At 40.4% G+C, this 18,509-nt stretch overlaps 1 protein-coding gene across 3 annotated transcripts in view; it reads right to left on the minus strand.

The window, feature by feature from the left end:
- Positions 1-16,157, minus strand: part of mtmr4 (myotubularin related protein 4) — a 48,122-nt gene extending 31,965 nt beyond the window's left edge. The window contains exons 1-2 of one of the 3 annotated variants that reach the window (XM_088320921.1): positions 16,073-16,157; positions 9,611-9,698 (exon numbers count right to left, since the gene is read on the minus strand). In XM_088320921.1, the coding sequence (XP_088177047.1) occupies positions 9,611-9,667 (57 nt within the window). In that variant the 5' untranslated portion in view covers positions 9,668-9,698; positions 16,073-16,157. Of the gene's footprint in view, positions 1-3,284; positions 3,939-9,610; positions 9,699-12,899; positions 13,023-16,072 lie in introns of those variants that run through there. The other 2 variants (XM_088320922.1, XM_088320923.1) reach the window with 2 other exon arrangements.
- Positions 16,158-18,509: the final 2,352 nt, after the last annotated feature.

Here is an 18,509-nt window from a genome sequence, read left to right on the forward strand (position 1 = left end):
ATGAAAAGCAAAAGATTACCGTATACTCAAAGTTGAAAAATCAAATAATCCTGACAGTAGAAAAAGGTAGCGGAACAGAGGACCACACTCACTAAAACAAACTTGTATAGGCTTCCAGAATTAGTGTCCGGTTGTCATGGCAACAGTTCTTACTTGATGTCTTAATGTCTAATTATTGGGTTTATTATCCAAGGCTCTCTTTACTTGACACTAATATTGCATTGTGGGCTTGTGTAGGGAAAAACACAACAGCTATGTCCTATGAAGGGCAAATACATGAAAAATGTAATTTTAAAGAACACTGGATTCCCAAAAGGTACAAGAGCAATGTTACAGACGACATTGACGGGCTAAGAACAAGGACAGAGCACAGCAGAATGTTTTTAAATGCAGCATTCTACCAGTATAAACGTTTCACATAACACAATGTACAAAAGTTGACACCCTAAAAACTGTAAATAGGTCGGAGATTAGCACAAAACAATTAAGAGGAGACAAAAACATGTCAGCTAAATTATTATTTCAGAACTGCGATTCAGACATAGTTGCCATTCTTGCATGGGTTACTATTAGTTGTGGCCCCCTGCAGAAGGCACGGCTGGAAAAAAAAAAATCTATTTTAATGAGAACTTCACTGCAATTTTCAACAGCGCAAAATCTTGAGTTCCTAATAATGCGAGGATAATCAAGAGTGCTCATCTGTTTCGAAGGGCACAGACACTACATTATACAGCCAGTGACGTGGAAAAGCTGATGACTCATCGGAACTGCTGATGCATGAGATTTAGTTAATATTAAATGATCACAATCGGACATATACATGGGATTGTTTTTTTCTAATGTACAGTAAGTATCCTTTAAGAAATTACCCTTGAAGTTTAATGGCATCTGTGTAGGATGCATCATATCTTCCTTTATCGGAAACACGTAATTGTTCTAAGTACTCCTGCAATTATCTCCTGTAACGACTCTGTGCCAAAGAATATTTTTAGTTGAATTGGAATTAGTTTGATGTCAACTGGAGAGACATGTGAAAGACACATTACCCTGGTAAGTAAAGTAAGAGTCAATTTTTGTCTGAAAGTGACATATGGAATTCTCTGTTGCAAGATGTCTCAAACATTTTTATTGAAACTCATTCTTGTTTGACTGGGAGTTCAAGTTTGATCATTTTAAGCATCCTCTTGTGTCGGAAAAATAAAGCATTATCTCAAAGAATCTCAAAAAAACAAACGATTCCTTTATTAACTTATATAATAGTTTAAGATGATTTTATAAAGGGACTTCAAGTCACCCCAACTTTTGCTACAAAAAAAACTGCCGAGCCAGTTTTGCATCCAATTAAAAGTCAACCCCTTATTCATGATGGTCATCAACATTTTTCCGCTTTTAAAACAGCATTTCAAAACATTTTTAGTTGAAAAAAAAATCATCCAAGTCGATGTTTTGAGGGTTAAATGAATTAGGCACATTACTAATTTGACATTTTACAAACTTGAACAGAACGCAACTTTCCTACTTCTGTTAACATTGTAAGCTATGAGTCGAATGGTACTTGCAAGCTGGCCGCTCAACCAGAGTATTGCGTTCAGTGTCAAACACTGTCGGAATTTTTGAAAGCTTACCAAAAAAATGAAGCATTCTGCATGCGTTGAATACAATTCAATGTGGGCTAACTAGACCACATGTTAGGCCCCTTGTGAGTTGGCTGTGGGATGCAAATTGTAGAGTCAGAAAGCTTACCAGCAGATGATCAGTGGAATAAACTAATATTGAGAACTTTAAGGTTTTTTTCACCACACGAATCAGATACAAAGGGAACCATCTTTTTTTTGTAAAACCTGTGTTAGGAGTAACTGTTAACTTTCTTGGAACGCAATTATTTTTATCAGTAACAAGTACTATTAAGAGTCAACGATAAAAATTTGGAACCACAAAAAAAATGCCATTTAATTGGAACTAGTTTCCCCCTTGCTCAATCAAGACTGATTATTGAACCCTTAGTCCGCCAGCACCACACCGCTAATAACGTCAAAGTGGAGTTGGCATGTTTATATGGCCCTATAAAATACCACTCAATAAAGTTACGGTGGAAGCGCATCTCAAGAACAGAATACAAGAATTTCACCCTTCCATATATACATTCGCATCTAATCTGTATTTATATTTACAACTGGTTGGCTGCTCGGTTGGTTGGTTGAATCCCTTAATCACTACTGTTGTGGGGACACCATTTCCTGTGGTATGTCTTGGGTAAGTACAGCCTGGTGGCGCCCATCCCTCTCCAGGCCAACATTAACAACTATTAAAACAAAATACTGAAATCAGGGGATAAGCTTGAATGTACAAGTTCGGTTGCGTGTCACCCTAAGCGAATGGTAGGCAGGGTGTAGAGAGGGAGTGTGGCCTATACTAGAACAACAACAACAAAAAAATCAATGGTGCAAATGTAAGCACAGAATTTACAGTTAAAATGACAAGTCAGAACATGTTATTTGTAAAATGATTTTTGCAATACGCCATTCCTGGAAAAATAGAAAATGTCTTGAACAGTACTCAGCAATGGAAGAGGAAATCCTCAAGTGGTTTGAAGCCAAAAAACAAAATTGATAGAGTCTCTCGGGCCAAGTGTTCTTTTCAAATGTCAAGATTACACGAGAAATATAATCTATTTGCCGCTTCAACATGTTGGTGTACACGTTTTGTTCTGTGGCTACTTTTAATCAGATTTAGGTGGTCTGCTTCAATGCAAGCATATATGGTCAGTTGTATCTAGATAGTTACCTTCAAAGTATTGCACTACTTTAGGGAGTCAGTAGTCCGGGAGTCAACTGAATGACATTTTAAATGAAGTACCTTGTAAAGGTAACCAATTACTTCTTTTCAGTAACACACCCAAGACTGGTAGAAACTACTGTAACCAATGTCATCCGGTCACTAGAAACTCACTGCAGTGAACACAGATGCAACACGTTTCATTTGAGCAATTCACATTTTACACATTGGCCTACTTCTATCCTATTAGGATGAGCGAGCAGAAGGCTCATACTGCCACCGCGGTGCAAAGATTCCGGCAAAAAGTCTTCCTCATCGCCTCAACACATGGAAAGACTGCCATGGTTACTCAATAACTGCAGCGCTCACGTGTATTGAGCGGCCGCGCCGGGCCCTTAACAGAGTGATTGGCAGCCAGGCAACCTAGCAAGTTTGGTCGAGGTGTGTATCCAAGAAAATACAAAGTCATGCTGATATTATCTAAGAGAAAGAAGAAAATGAAAGCTTACGAAGCAATTGAGCATGGAGCAGGATGCTCTTCCTGCAACGCTCATGTCGAGGTGCCGCGAGGCTCAGCTGGGATGACACGCAGTCTTAGGAGGAGCAGCACGATCGCCGCGAGAGGAGCCGGCACCATCCTTCCTCTCCACTACCAACCCCTCAGCATCCACCAGCACACCCCCCTACCTAGTCTGAGAAGTGAGGGAGGGCGCGCCGCTTTCTGGACTCAAAATTTAGGGCTGTTCCATGCTAGACCACACCCCCCTGGAAGCCATGTGTCAAGACAGATTCTCACCGCAGAGCTGAGAAAGGCGCCCAATAGTCTGTCAAGATTTCAAGATGAAAAAGTCAGCAAATCCAATGGGTCAGCAGATGAGTGGGAAAGAACCCTGCTGCCGTGACAGCAGGGATGCGCCCAGTAGTAAGCGGATGAGGTAGAACAAAAAGGGGAGCGCGCGAGAGAAAAGGCAGAGGGTGATGCCGGCCAAGGTCCGCCCACTGCATTAGCATCAACATCCCTTTCTCTTGTCGCGTGCTCACGTTTTTCCTCGAGCCTCCCCTCTCATCTCTTCACTCCTCCCCTCCCGTATTGCTCACCCTTCACCGACATCATAAAAACGCCACTCTTTCGGCAATGCCGGCTGGTGCCGCCTTGATGACTGAGCACGCGGCTGTCAGTGGAGGCTCAGAAACCCACCGTCCAATACCACACCATGGTTGGACAAAATGCACGTCATTTCAGTCTTCGATTTACAAAAATGGTGGGAGGGGGAGCATTGCAGAGAATGGAAAGGGGAGGGGTTGCTGAGGAAAGTGACTATGCGGAGAGCTTCGGTGACACAGCATCTTCCTGCCCTCTTGCTCAGAGTGACAAGTACACCATTTTTTTTTTTTTTTATCATTCCGAAGGTTGTAACATTTCATCGTGGCCCATTTTTCGAAAAACACCTACACGCTCATATGTGAGCACACCTCATGACTGCATCGTCAGTTGTACAGCCCATTTGCCGTCAATTGTATGACCTTGCGTTATGCAACAGATTGGTCTGTAACCAGTTCATTGTCCGACAATATAAAACCTATTAAACATGTTTGTACGCTAAAATAATCACAATAACTAGAATGGATGTGTGCCATTAGAGCATCACCTGTGTTGAGATGACATTTTTGTGTCGTATTACCCTTTATGGCGGGGTCATTGGCACATAAAAATGGAAAACCCAAATAAGACAGAGTCCAGATGGGGAATAAAATCCTGAAATGGGGGTGGTAAAATATGTAATTGCCATATATATTGTATATATAAAATCGTTTGGAAAAGATTAACCTAAAGATCAGGGGTGGCGAACAAGTTTGACACAAAGAGCCGAATTTTTTAACTGTGAGAGTCAAAGAGCCACACCACGCATTGACCTGTCATGACAGATACACACAAACACACACAATTAAAAACATATTATTTGCCATAACACACTCTTCTCCTTACAATACATGTACTGTTCTTGTGTTGATTTCAAGGAAAGTGTCCATCCTCAATACACACAAAAAAAACTTAACATGAAACAAGGCAAAGAGCCACAGTATATAGAAAATATGATGAGGCAAAGAGCCGCATTCTTATTGGCCAAGAGCCACATGCGGCTCTAGAGCCACATGCGGCTCTAGAGCCACGTGTTCGCCACCCCTGCTATAGATGCTAAGAATCCAAGAGGAGTAAGAAAACTGAACGTAGAAAAGCAACCTGCTGTTTTTGTGTGTGTGCATTTTTCACATTTAGGGTAACCAACAAAACTGTAAAAGGTTATGGTCATATCTTAACTCGTACTCCCTTTTCTTAGGTGGGCAGACACAAACATACTTTGACTCCAAACAAAATATAGTGTATTATTCATAATATTATTAGAGTATAAATAGTGGTAAAATATTTCCTTCACAAACAACTCTGATAAGAATTGCACCTATGATTAGATGTCACAAAAACAACAAACTGCTCCTTTTCAAGATCAGATTTCTAAAAACAAGATTGAACGCTGGGTCGACAAAAATAAATATTTAATGCAAGGGAACTCCTTAAGCCCAGCCAAACTAACTTCTGCCCTCACTAGCATGCCCTGCCAAGGGCTCAGGGGTAGCATTACCATGCACTCGAACTCCTGAGGAAGGATAAAATAACACCATTGTCCAAGCTTCCATCCCCGGCATTATCTAGCTTACAATACAGCAGCATGGGTGGAAAACAATGAACTCAATACTTCCCCTATTGAGTTTGTGAGAACACCGAAAGCTGGAAAGGAATTAAATCACCCCTTCACAAGACTGGATGAAAAAGATCTGATTACTTCAGGAGCAAAATGACCCAAATTCCATCCGAAAAAAAACATGACTCAAGACAGCTGATAAGAAGTGATCAAAACCAATAATATTACACGCTTCATTAAAATTGACCACATTGTAATATCAACATGATAACACAGACCTCAAATATTACTCACCACATACCAAACCCAGAGCAGCTACTTATTTTGAGGTTACTGTAAACGCACAAAACTGGATGTCAGGACAAAAACTTATATAAGAGATGTAAATCAAAACCAAAGATATATTTATAATCACATAAAACAACGTTAAAATATAAAAGGAGAATAAATGCAAAAATATCTTAATGCAATTAAAAATCCCATAGAGACATTTTGCACTCATCTTTATCCATTTCATGGTACAACTCTTCATGAAAAATGAGTCAAATGTGATTGCTGTTCATCCCTTTTTAAAACTTTATATAGTTAATGGTTTACCACAGTGGTCAGAAACCATTGGGTCACACCCAGTGCCCGGTACCGGTCTGTATTTGGTCCAGGGTCACACAAAGAAAAAAATTAATTGCTTTCTTTCTTGCCTGCTTGCATCACATTCATTTTAGCATACAAGCATTTTTTTCACCCTGAAAAAAAAAAACCTTAACGTTTGGCTGAACATTATACCGACAAAGTCTAACAGGCTAATGCCAGCGGCTGTTAATCACGAGGGGAAAAAATGCAATGCCAGAGTGTAGCCACCAGAACGCAGTGTTGGCATCATTTTTAGGCAGACTTGTAGTCAAACATGGCGACAGTTTCAATCATTTACAAGTGCTTCACCTGAAATTCACCCATTGAAAAGACGACATTGAAATTCAAGGTGTCATAAAGGATATGGTTTAAACTCTGAAAATGCTTTAAGGAGTTAAAGCAACCGTAGGACTTGGGGCATTTGATTTTATCTTATCATCATCACACTATTTTTACTTACAGTGCCACTTTTTATAACATTGTAATGGAGCATTATAGGGAAAAGTTCAGCCAGAACGACTTTGTACAACGTGACTAAAAATAGTGTGATGATGACATAAAATCGAATGGCTTTTCCTATGTCATCTGTTGTTGTCTAGCGCTTACACAATGGACTTGGGCATATTTTTCTTATTACTGTTATTATTGAGCTGGGCTGCGTGGAGAATAGTTAAACATTAAACTGCTCCGTGGTACAGAACTGGTTTAAACAAATGTTTCACTTTTATTTTGTTTTTAAATGCTTAACCTTTTGGTTATGCCATACAGGACGGACAGACTTAATCCCTGGATAAAAATCAAGCCTGTGCTCTCATTTACATGCCTGGGCAGGCACAATTTTTGCTCATCAGCCGCTCTGTCAATTAAACCAACTGCTTGATTGTGTGCTCCAAAACGCAGAGTGCTGGGCAGCCCGCCACGTTTGCATTCAATCCACCCAGTTGACCGGAACTTTGAGGCACACATCCTCCTTCTACACTTCCTACTTTGCTGAATGAGATGTGCACACAAATTGAGCAATATTTTGTGGCCTCCTGGTTGCTATTAGCTCTCGCTTGAACTATTGTCCAGACTCGCTGAACAAAGCACAACACAAAAGTAAAATAGTAACACGTTTAAAAAAAAAATTAAAAATAATGAACTATTTCATCGTCACTCCTGTTGTTTCATTTCAGTTTTTCAACAGTGAATCTTTGTTAAGTTCTTCTCTTACTGCTGATTTAGAGGTAAACATAAAAGATCATCTCTGAAAATCTTGTTCAAAAGCTATAAAGACATGATGTTTCTGTTATTGAAAAACATAGAAATGCATCCATTTTGGGATAAGACATTGACAAATGTAGCATAATTTAAAATCAATACATTTAATGTGGGCCTGAGGCAGATGTGGACAAAACAATTAAACTAGAAATAGGAAAAGCACATGGCTGTCAAATTATACTGTATGTTCTCCCTGTACTTTACACGTTTTTTAATCATTACAAATTGTGTATGCCGTACAACAATTCTTTTACATGAAATACATTTTAAAAACTTTTTGTTGGACCCATCTCGTCTTCCCCATTTCAGCTCCTATTCGGATCGTCACAATCACTGATAACAGACTACAACGTTATTGTAGATTGTTAATATGTCACAGTACACAAGTACCACCAATAGCTTCAACCTTTTGCCGAATTTATCATCTTGGAGTTATGCGAAGAGGGGTCATAACCAGAAATTATGGCCAGGATAGCTCAAACCACAGCCCCACTTGCCTGACTTAAACCCATTTGGAGGGATCAGAACATCGCAGTGAAATCAAAGATCAGACTCGTGCAAGCGTAGGTTACTTACATCCGTCTCTACTCTGATGATACATGAGCTTTGACAGCAAAACTGGAAAAGAAAATCCAGGCCATTGAGATGTGAGGCTACAGGAAACTTTTAAGCATCAGCTACTTAGCCCATGTGACAAACGAAACGGTGTGTAACACCATCAGAGGACAAATTGGAGGGAACTGTTGTCATTGTGCGCAGACAAAAACTGCAGTGGTATGGTGAGGTCACAAGATCATCAGGACTGCCCAAGATCATTTTCTAGGGCACAGTTCAAGGGAGAAGGAGGAAAGGAACACAGAAAAAGAACTGGGCAGACAACATCAAGGAATGTACTGGTGCCAACTTTGCCATGACCCAAAACAGGCCAGGAACCATCAGCAGTGAAGAAAACTGTCCAGACCTGCGTCCTCAGTGGTGCCCCAACGACTAAGGCCGTTAAAGGAGCAGTCAACCGTGAACACAGGCAAACGTTGTCCTCAATCAAGCATGACATCTTTGCTCATTGTACAGACTTATCAACAAAGCTTGATATGCGAACGCACATCAAATAACATCAGTTTCTGTACTTTTCGAAGTTGGGCGTTTGTAAGTTAAAATCGTGAAAGTAAGAATGGAAGGACAGACTAGTAAGAAGAACTCAAAGATCAGGTTGAGAGAAAAAAGAATAGGACTCTCTCCAAGATGAATATGCTGTCTGAGTTCCGTGTCAAAAGGATGTGAAGGTTGCTGCTTGTGGACTGCTAGAGATAATAAACACAAAATCTATCGCAAATGGGGAAAAAAAAAAGATGCAAACATAATTGTGTTTTTCAAACAGTAAATGAACTTGTTTACACATATTTGCTTTGTTTTTATTCTACATAGTCCGTTTTTCTACAAGTAAATAGGTGCTGTGTTGTAGGGTTCATTGTCAATCAATTAGGGGAAATACAATTATTAATAAGGGGAGCAAGGTTGACAGGTATGAAGGCAATATTTGCAAGGTAGTGCTTGTAGACTGGCTTGAGTTGTAAGCGATATTCGAAAAATTGTGCAACGGAGTGCCATATCTGATATCATGTATGTTCACTATGTTCTTATCAATGGCAGTTCTAAAAAACAACTGCAAAATTGAAAGATGGCACTCGACTCTGTATCAAACACGCCACTTTTACGATTGTGTGCTGATAATGGAGATACTGTGCGATTTTAATACTGTGATATCAGGGTATTGCCTTCATTACGTCCTGATTAATAAGTACTCGTTTAAAACATTCGGGTAATATCCATTTAGTTTTTCCATTAATGTGAAAATGAATTCCAGGTACAGTACTGGCATTCATGTATTCATTTTGGAAATAAAAACAATGTGTAAAAATATATTAGGTATTTTCTTGTTTGGAGTAAGTGGCATCTCAGCTACCAAGTAAGCAGACTACAATGTGTTAATAGCCAAGATTTAATATTGATGCACAGGCTTTCATGCCAATATATATTCTCATCTGTCTGCACGACACCTAGAAAAGTACAACTTGTTGCTGAGCAAGTTCCAACATGGTGCATTTTGTTTGCGCAATCGAGAGTGAAATGCCACTTCCTGTTTGAAGGCTGCGCGTCTCGGAAAATTTTTTAGTGTGGGGAAAATAAACATCAAGCAAAAGTATTCAGTACAAAACAGCCACAGCCACTTTTCCTGATTGGCTTACCATACTGAAGAAGGTAGGTGTGCGTGCTCCTCGGCCTGCCCGCTCCTTTCCTCCCATCTACTGGGCTTGGCCCGGCTGTCGACGGCTTCTGCAAACGTAAGAATAAAAAAAAAAAAAGAAACTTTGAGATACAGTGGGTGTGTCAGGACTGAAGTTTGCGCGTGGGCGGCTTGGCTAAAAAGCAGCACTTCCTTGGTCTAAAGTACAGCGTGCCGATGAATTTAAAAAAAAAGAAATCTCGAGACATGGTGGGTGAAGTATCTGCAGGAAAATATGAGCAGTGATTAGAGCTTTGGGCATGTTCAAGTGAAGACAGAACATTCAGTACAGCCAAGAGGAGTCACAGGTTAATGCATGTTAAAGGCTGAAGCCAAGGGAATAAATTACCAATATCAACTCTACGCCCAAAACCGAAATTGGTGCACTGATGTGGTCGCCTGCAAAAGCATGACGACACAATTCTGCGAATCATTTTAATAATAGCACTGTGAGAATTTAGAACTGCAACACTGACCTTTAATGCCTGGGCAATTAATTAAAGTATCCTATCTAGGCAAGGTCATACTATTCATTGACACGTTATGGTCATATAGAATATCAAAGCGAACGTGAATGAAAAAATACAAAACTTCGAGCTCTAACAAACACCATGTATTTTTGCTAAAAAGATGTCACCTGAGGCTGCAGCACACCTCACCAGCCACAGTTAAATTTAGAAAATGTTAAGCTGCGTTTTTTTAACTTTTGGCGATACCCTCTCACTCTAAAACGGATAAGGCATTCCATGGACAACTGGGACGTGCCACAGCAGTTAAAAAATAGAGTTTGGCAATTACAAATACCAAGTAACTGTATCTAGCTAATATTGGGCCAGAATAATATCTCTTATGGAGGAAAGATCGTTTATACGTCTCCCATCAGAAGCTTTCTATATGCCAAGGCCGATAAAGCATGAAGCTCCGTTTCCTCACATTAGGTAGTCTGTACCTTGTTATAGTTGTATTTATTTATTCATTCATTTTCTATTATTGATTTTTATTTTATGTTTCATCTATTGTGTGTGTCTGTGTATTGTAGCGTTTCGGGTTCGTGGGTGGGGAGAAATGAGGGTATTTTATTATCCTACTGTTCACTGAATGTTTATAATACAGCATTTTGAGTTGCAATTTGTTTCCTCATAGTGCTATAGAAATACATTTTGATTGATTGATATTTTGAACCTTAATAGCTCGCAACAGTCGATATCAGCAGTTGCCATTGTGGCCGTGTGATAAGAGATGAAAGCATGTATGGCGTTTTGTTAAATGAATTCAATATTATTTTCTGTAAAAAATGATTTTTGAGAAAGAAATGGGGAAATGTCACAAATGTTCAAAATAGAATTGTCTATGTGTTTTGTGGAGGCATTCCACAATGTCCTTCAGGGAGCCATGCAGGTGGGGTTGTTTCAGGAGTATAAGGTAACAGTCCGATCTGTGCTGTTAGCTTCCTGCAAGACCGGTGCTGGAGTAGTACTCGGTAGTGACTCATTCATTTCCAATGAGTGCAGGAATCAGCCAGGGCTGCCCTTTGTCACAGATTTTTTTATAACCTTAGTGGACACAAGTTTGAGGGGCAGTAGTGGTGTAGTAGGCTTCCGGTTTCGGGTCCCTCAGCATTGCAGATGATGTGGTGCTGTTGGCCTGCTCAAGCTGTGATCTTTTGAGTCTCACTGTTGAGGTTCACAACAGAGTGTGAACTGGCTCGGATGAAAATCAGCCCCTCTAAATCAGACAAAATGATACTCCGCAACAGTGACATGTGTTGGAGGAGTTCAAGTATCGCAGGATCGTCTTCATGAGTGAGGGATGAAGCAAGAGTTTAACTGGCAGATCAGACCTGCATCTGTCATAATGCAGACAATGTATTACTCCATCTATACCTATGCTCACGAAATGTCGGTCATGACAAAGAAAAAGATCACAAAACAAGCAGCTAAAATGAGTTTTAACAGGAGGATATCTCCTGGACACCACCCTCAGGTGTTCCAGACAAGTCCCACAGGGGGACGACCCATGACATGCTGGAGACTACAACTCTACATTGGCTGGGGAATGCCTCTGGATGCTGTCAGAAGAGCTGGACAAAGGGCCAGGGGATAAGGAGGTCTGGGCTTTGCTGATGAGGCTGCTGCCCCAGCAACCTGACCCCAGATAAGCGAAAGAGAATGCATGGATGAAATTTGCTGTTCCGTTATTTAAAATTTAAGATTGAATTTTTGAGCCAATAATATCAGCATAAGGATAGAAAAAAAATGTACCATTGAATATTTTACATACAAATTAAGCCTCAACTTCCAGGGGCATGGCTGAGTTCAGTTACCATGACAACCGACACCTACTGGTTGCTTACTTTTCTAGACCATATTTGGTGGCCTTTCCGTCTGCATTACAAATAACAGCATGTAGTGGAGGCAGGGCTTAACCTAACCCAGAAACATATTGCAGCTCTGCTCAGATTGCAACACTAGCATCAGGGCTTAAGTGAAAAATTGTTTTACTTCGACTCTTCCTACAAAACAGGAGGAATTACATCTTAACTTGGCTTGGTTTAATGCATTCACGCTTTAAATGATCTTAATTTTTTCCAGAATTGTGTTCGTAGCTTGAATTCGCTTGTGTAACGGGCGAATTTTACTGATATGAAATAATCAAAAACTAATTGGCCCGTTCCCATCCTCCATGTGAACCCTAAATAGCTATAAAACACATATCCTATTCGTTTTTACCTGTAGCAGTTTGCATGCACAAACTGGAACCAGCTGATGCTGGTGGAGAGCCTTCAAAAGCAGTTTCTAGTCCCTTTGGGACTGCTAGTGACCTGGATTTTCCTACATATAGCGAGCAAGATTTTTGTTGCAAATATAACTCAAAATTCTTGTGTTTAGAAGTTCTTGTATAAAAAAGTACCAGTGTACTTAAAAGAAATATTAAGAAAAAAACTAACAAGGTCTACAAGCATAAAGTATAACCTTGGGCAGCAAAGCAACAGAATAGCTCAGTTGACCAGAAAATGACTTGTAGCATGCGTACGCAAGCAAGACAACAAATTTAGTGTTGACATTATTGTCATGTGAAAGAAACATGCCGGGTGCAGGGACAGCTTTAAGGATCAAATTTTTTTCAGAGAGTGGAGCTGTGTTCTCGCTGCACCCCAAAAGACACACCCCCCTCTACACACGGCTCTGCGGAGTGGAAAAAATAAACTGCTTCGCCGGCTGACATGCCAAAAGTTAGTGAGAACGTCTTACCCCTCACAACAAGTCCTTTTGAGTTCCTGGCGAGTTTGCCAAAAGCTTCAAAAATGTAATTGTTGGAACTAAAAGTACTATGCTGCGCATAGAAAACGATTTTGCAGTCTTCCCAATGCACGCACACACATGCAGGGAGTTATCCATTACATGACACACCTCCCTTCCTCTCTCTCTCTCTCTCTCTCTCTCTCTCTCTCTCTCACCCCTTGAAAAGTACCAACTCTGGCCTCCCACCCACTCTTGCAAGACCAACAACTACTAGGCACCCAACATACAACTCAATCTATCAGCGATTAACTGCATCGTAGATGGTTCATGAAGTTAGTGGCCTTTTATTTGGACAAAAGGCTTCAAGCAGAAAAAGAAACAATATCTGCACACAAACAGCTGTACAGTACAAGAATATACTGTAATCCCTTGCTATATCATGGTTTCACCACTTTGCGGGTTTTCATTGAGCACTGTACTCTTATTGGATAAACAGAGGAAGAAGTATTCTATCGCCAAGAAAAATGGACCTCTCAACCCGCTACACTTGCTCTGGTGCAACATTCGGCTCTTTGTTGCTCCCTGGCGCTTTTTCAAAAAGGTTTGATAAGGGAAAAATATGGGGTTTTTTGTACGACAGAAACAGAAGGTAAATGCAGTTTTCCATAATGGCGGCAAAGAATCATGTTAAGTAAAGAGGGAGGGGTCCTTAAACCATAAAGCGGTCCAATAAAACAAAAATATGATTTTAATAATAATAATAAGTACAGTACAAACGTTATTTATAAAGTAGAGTACTTTTTTGTCAAACAAACACTTAAGCTTGTAAATTAAGTTTGTGCTTGAGGAATAAAAAGCTTCCTACTTTGCAGGTTTGAACTATCACGGGACGTTTTTGAAAAGGAACCCTCACAAAAAACGAAGGATTATTGTATTGAATTAAGAGTGAATTTTTGAGCCAATAATATCAGCATCAGGATAAAAAAAAGCACCGGTGAATATTTCACATACAAATTAAGCCTCAACTTCCAGTAGGCTAAAGAAGATTTTAAGTGCCTACCTCTATTATATTTTCCTGCAGGAGAAACATATACAAAATCAAATCAAGAAATCAAAACCCTACACAAAAAGAAAATACATTTCTGGCTTGCAATGATAACTGCTAGCTGCTCCTGTAACATTTAATTCTTAAAGAAACTCTTGATTGATTTATTTTCTTTCGCATATTTACTAAATATACTCATTATATACATGTTTTTTATTGACACAAATTGGGGCTTTTTTTCCAGTAATCAGCTAAATCATTCCATGAATTAATTTTCAGTGGCAAAATGACTTTTCAATGTTGTGTGAGCATAATGGAGGTTGAAATTATGGAGTCTCCTTAAATGGTGTCTGCTCTGCAGAATAAAATGCTTAGTGTATTTGTTGGGAGTTGATGCTTGCTTCCTTGCTTTATGTATTAATAATATAGGTTTAAGTTTAACTATATCATTAGGTTTTAAACTCGTTTGATATTATACACAGTTTACATCTTCTTGGTACCCAGCATAATTATTATATTATTATTATTATTATGATGCAGAGTCCCAACAGTTGTCTTCTGTAGTTAAATAAGCGCTTCTATGATTTTTCCCCAAATCCCCATTTTCGGCTCTGAATTGAATACACCCGTGGAAAACAGCATAAAATTATGTTGGGAATTTCATGGGCTAACCAATGTGTGAATCATTATTCAAATCGGTTACTATTGGATTACAATATTCAGCGCAGCAGGAGGCAATCTCCTTTTATTTAAACATGCCCGTAAAAGCTAATACGGGTTTATGGACTGTGTAATTTAAAAAATAAATAAATAAATAAATAAATAGGTCGAGAGCAATGTCAATCGAAAGGTCAAAGGCCAAGGGCCATTTTGAAAATCATCTGTCTGATTATTTCTAAATGGGAGTTATGGAGCGAAACAAACGGATTACTACAAAAAAACATCAAACAAAGGTGAAATGCTTTTAGGTGGATTTTGTTTTTAATCTGTCAGGATTTTCATGTGTTTTGGAGTAAAAACTTTCCACAGTTGGATTTAACAAAGCCATTTTTACGGACATTTCACTAATTGATGACGGCCAGGAGACGTAATTGGTGAGTTACGCAGGCTTTGTAGTTTTCGGGTAACTTGTTACAGACTGACCTTGATGTTTCTTTAATGAGTATATTTTGAAATGGTCATATCGCAAGGTGAGTTTAGCTTTCCAATAGGGACAATTTGGACAAGCCAATTAACCTGACATGCATGTTTTTGGAATGTGGGAAGAAACCGGAGAGCCCGTGAAAACCCACGCAAGCACGGGGAGAACGTGCAAACTCCACACAGGAGGTTCGATCTCATGACCTCAGAACTGTGCCGCGCACGAATTCTGGAACAGTTATGCATGAAAGGTCTTTTCGTTCATTTTTTTTGTTTTGTTTAAGGGTTTTACATTATACAATTTATTTACACTTGGCTTCATTTCCATAGCTAACATTTTTCGCTTTTCATGTTAACTATTACAGTTTTAAGTGCAATATGCCAGTTCAAGTGCAATATCCCAGTGGTGAAGTTGTCATTTCAGATGTTAATACTTTAAGCTGGAGGTGCACACATATTTTTTTCCTATTTATGAGTCTTTATATTGCATATGCAATTGCTAACTGGAGTGCAACTAATCTAGTTGTAGAAATACAATGTTGATAATAAAGGGCCATTCTAATTCTGTCAAATGCATCAGATTTGATCATAACTCCAGGTATATTGAGTCAAGTCCATTGACAGCACGTAATTCAGGTGCATCTTACCAGAAACAACAGGTGTGAATGTGTAAAAACCGGTGTGAAGTTTAGACCAGGGCAAGAGAAAGCGAAAGCATGTTTCATAAATCAGATGAAGTTAGAAAAAAAAGCGAGAGGAAATCAAAGTTCATGCAAATGACTGAAGCGGGGTGTGTTTGCAAAAAGCTAGCATCTCAAGCTAGTTACCGGCCCCGCGTACTAGTTAAGCGCGGCTGCATACTTGGATCGGCCGGCAGACGCGCATTTCAAAGCAACCCATATTTCAAGCCTCCAAACACATGTACTAAAAGCCCACGTCACGAATGGAAATGCACTATCGAGTAACGTATTTTAAAAAGTTAAATCAAGTTACTCACTCTGAAGGAATCAGCTGACACGACGGTGACTCAGTAGTAGACCACACCACTTCCGCATTATTGCGCGATGACAACCATTTCAACCAATAGCAAGCGAGGAAAGTAGGTGTTCTCGCTCGATTGAGAGAGAAGCTTTCCATCTACAAATAGGAATCGAGGATACTATAGCGCGCCGCTCGAACACGCCCACGGCAAAGCCAATCACGTGCCGATGTGAGCACGGAGCCCACCAATAGAAAATCACAGCGCGGCAGACCCTGGAAACACGTACACCGTCAACTGAGGACACGCTGTCCACAATCTATTTTTTGGGAAAAAAGGCGAAACGCACGTAGAATATAAATATATCTATGACACTTTTTATTCACTGTGGTAAATTGTTGTGCACACAAAGTAGTTTCCAGAGCAGCAGAATTTTGTTTGGGAAAATCAGTCAATTGCATAGTGGAACTGTCTATTCTCTAGTTTATGAATGACCTATATTTCATGTTGACAATATCTGTGTTGTATTTGCTATTGCAACATCCGTTGCAGCCTGGTCAACCTGGAAGGGGGATTACCTCTTGTGCGGTCCCTTCTCATGATTATTCATTGACCTCATGTTGAGGTTTTTGAGTTTTTCCTTGCCCTCATGTAGGTTTTAGATCAGGGAATGGTGTAATAGTAGTCTGTGCAGCCCTTTGAGACTCCTTGTAATTAATAAACATAACTTAATGTGACTTGGTAGTTTTCCAGTAGTGAGGTCCCAGGTAAGAAGAAACTCAATCTTCAAGCTCTCTTTGAATATCTAAGTAGGGATACAATACTGGATTTTTTTTAAATTGGTCTTCCATGTTCAAATCCATTTTATTTCAGACTTCTTTGTGACAGGAAATATTACACATTTATTATCAGTCTCATTGTAATGAGTTACGTGCCACAAACTTGCCTCTAAATTCATCGTTTTTGTGGCTTTTCTTAATTAAGGCACAGCACAATTGAAGCAACAATCATTGATTAACAAAAGGGAACAATTTAATATTTGTATACAAAAATCTTTGGATAATACTTAAAGGAACAGTGTGTATTATGTAGTCCCTCCTAGGGATATTCATATATATATATAAAATGTAATATGGCAGCACGGCGGCGCAATGGTTAGCGCATGTGCGGCACAGTTCATGTCTTGGGAACCTCCTGCGTGGGTTCAAATCCAGTTCCAGACTTCCTGTGCGGAGTTTGTATGTTCTCCCCGTGCTTGCGTGGGTTTCCTCCGGGCACTCCGGTTTCCTCCCACATTCCAAAAACATGCATTTCAGGTGAATTGGCCTGTCCAAATTGTCCCTAGGTGTGAATGAGCAAGTGAGTTGTCTGTCCCCGTATGCCCTGCGATTGGCTGGCAACCAGTTCAGGGTGTCCCCTGCCCACTGCCCGATGATTGCTGGGATGGGCTCCAGCACCCCCGCGACCCTACTGAGGATAAGCGGTGTAGCTGATGAGATGAGATATAATGTAATATATAATATATATTTAGGGAGCCGGTACAGCAGCTAGGTGGTTACAACGCAGCCCCACGGTGCAGAGGTTCAGGGATTCAAGTACAGCTATCGTTGTCAGAACCAGAACAGGAGGAGGACCCAGATGCGTAGCTTTTACTCACAAGTTTATTGAGATATAGAGGAAAACAAATGCCAGCAATCCGGTGCTCGCTGGTCGAGGGCAGCAGGCCGCTCACGGGATCGGAGCGTGATCGGAATGCAGAAGTGGTCGGTGGTCAAAAACGGGTCGTTAGCCGGAGCGGGAGATCAGAGCGTGGTCGGTGGTCAAAAACAGGTCATAGCCGGAGCCAAACGGGGAATCAGGAAAGGACGATTGGTATACAGGTGAAAACGGGACCGACGGGAGCCAGAGTCAAAGTGCTTGCCTATGCAGAGGTTCTCTGAAGGACTGACAGGGAGTGACTGGTGCACTGGGTATAAATAGGAGGGAATCAATCAGGCAACAGGCAACAACTGGCGCCAAACGTGCGGGTGCAGGTGAGTGCAATGAATTATCATGACAATTGCAGCCTCCCCGTGTGGAGTGTGCATGTTCTCCCTGTACCTTCGTGGGTTTCCTCCGGGCACCCCGGTGTCCTCCCACATTCCAAAAACATGCATGTCAGATTAATTGGCCGGTCCGAATTGTCCCTAGGTGTTAATGAGCGAGTGAGTTGTCTGTCCCTGTGTGCCCTGTGACTGGTTGGCAACCAGTTCAGGGTGTCCCCTGCCAACTGCCCAAAAGATGGGTTGGGCTCTAGCACCCCTGTGACCCTACAGAGGATAAGCGGTGCTGATAATGGATGGAAGGATATATATTAGGGCTGGGAATCGACTAAAATAAACTAACCAATTAATCTCAGTTTTGAAATATTAAAATCCATATATTACAAATGGCAGTTAATATGAAACAAATATGC

Source organism: Urocampus carinirostris, chromosome 17 (genome assembly GCF_059441175.1).
Source record: "Urocampus carinirostris isolate Australia breed hairy pipefish chromosome 17, RoL_Ucar_1.0, whole genome shotgun sequence".
NCBI lineage: Eukaryota > Metazoa > Chordata > Actinopteri > Syngnathiformes > Syngnathidae > Urocampus > Urocampus carinirostris.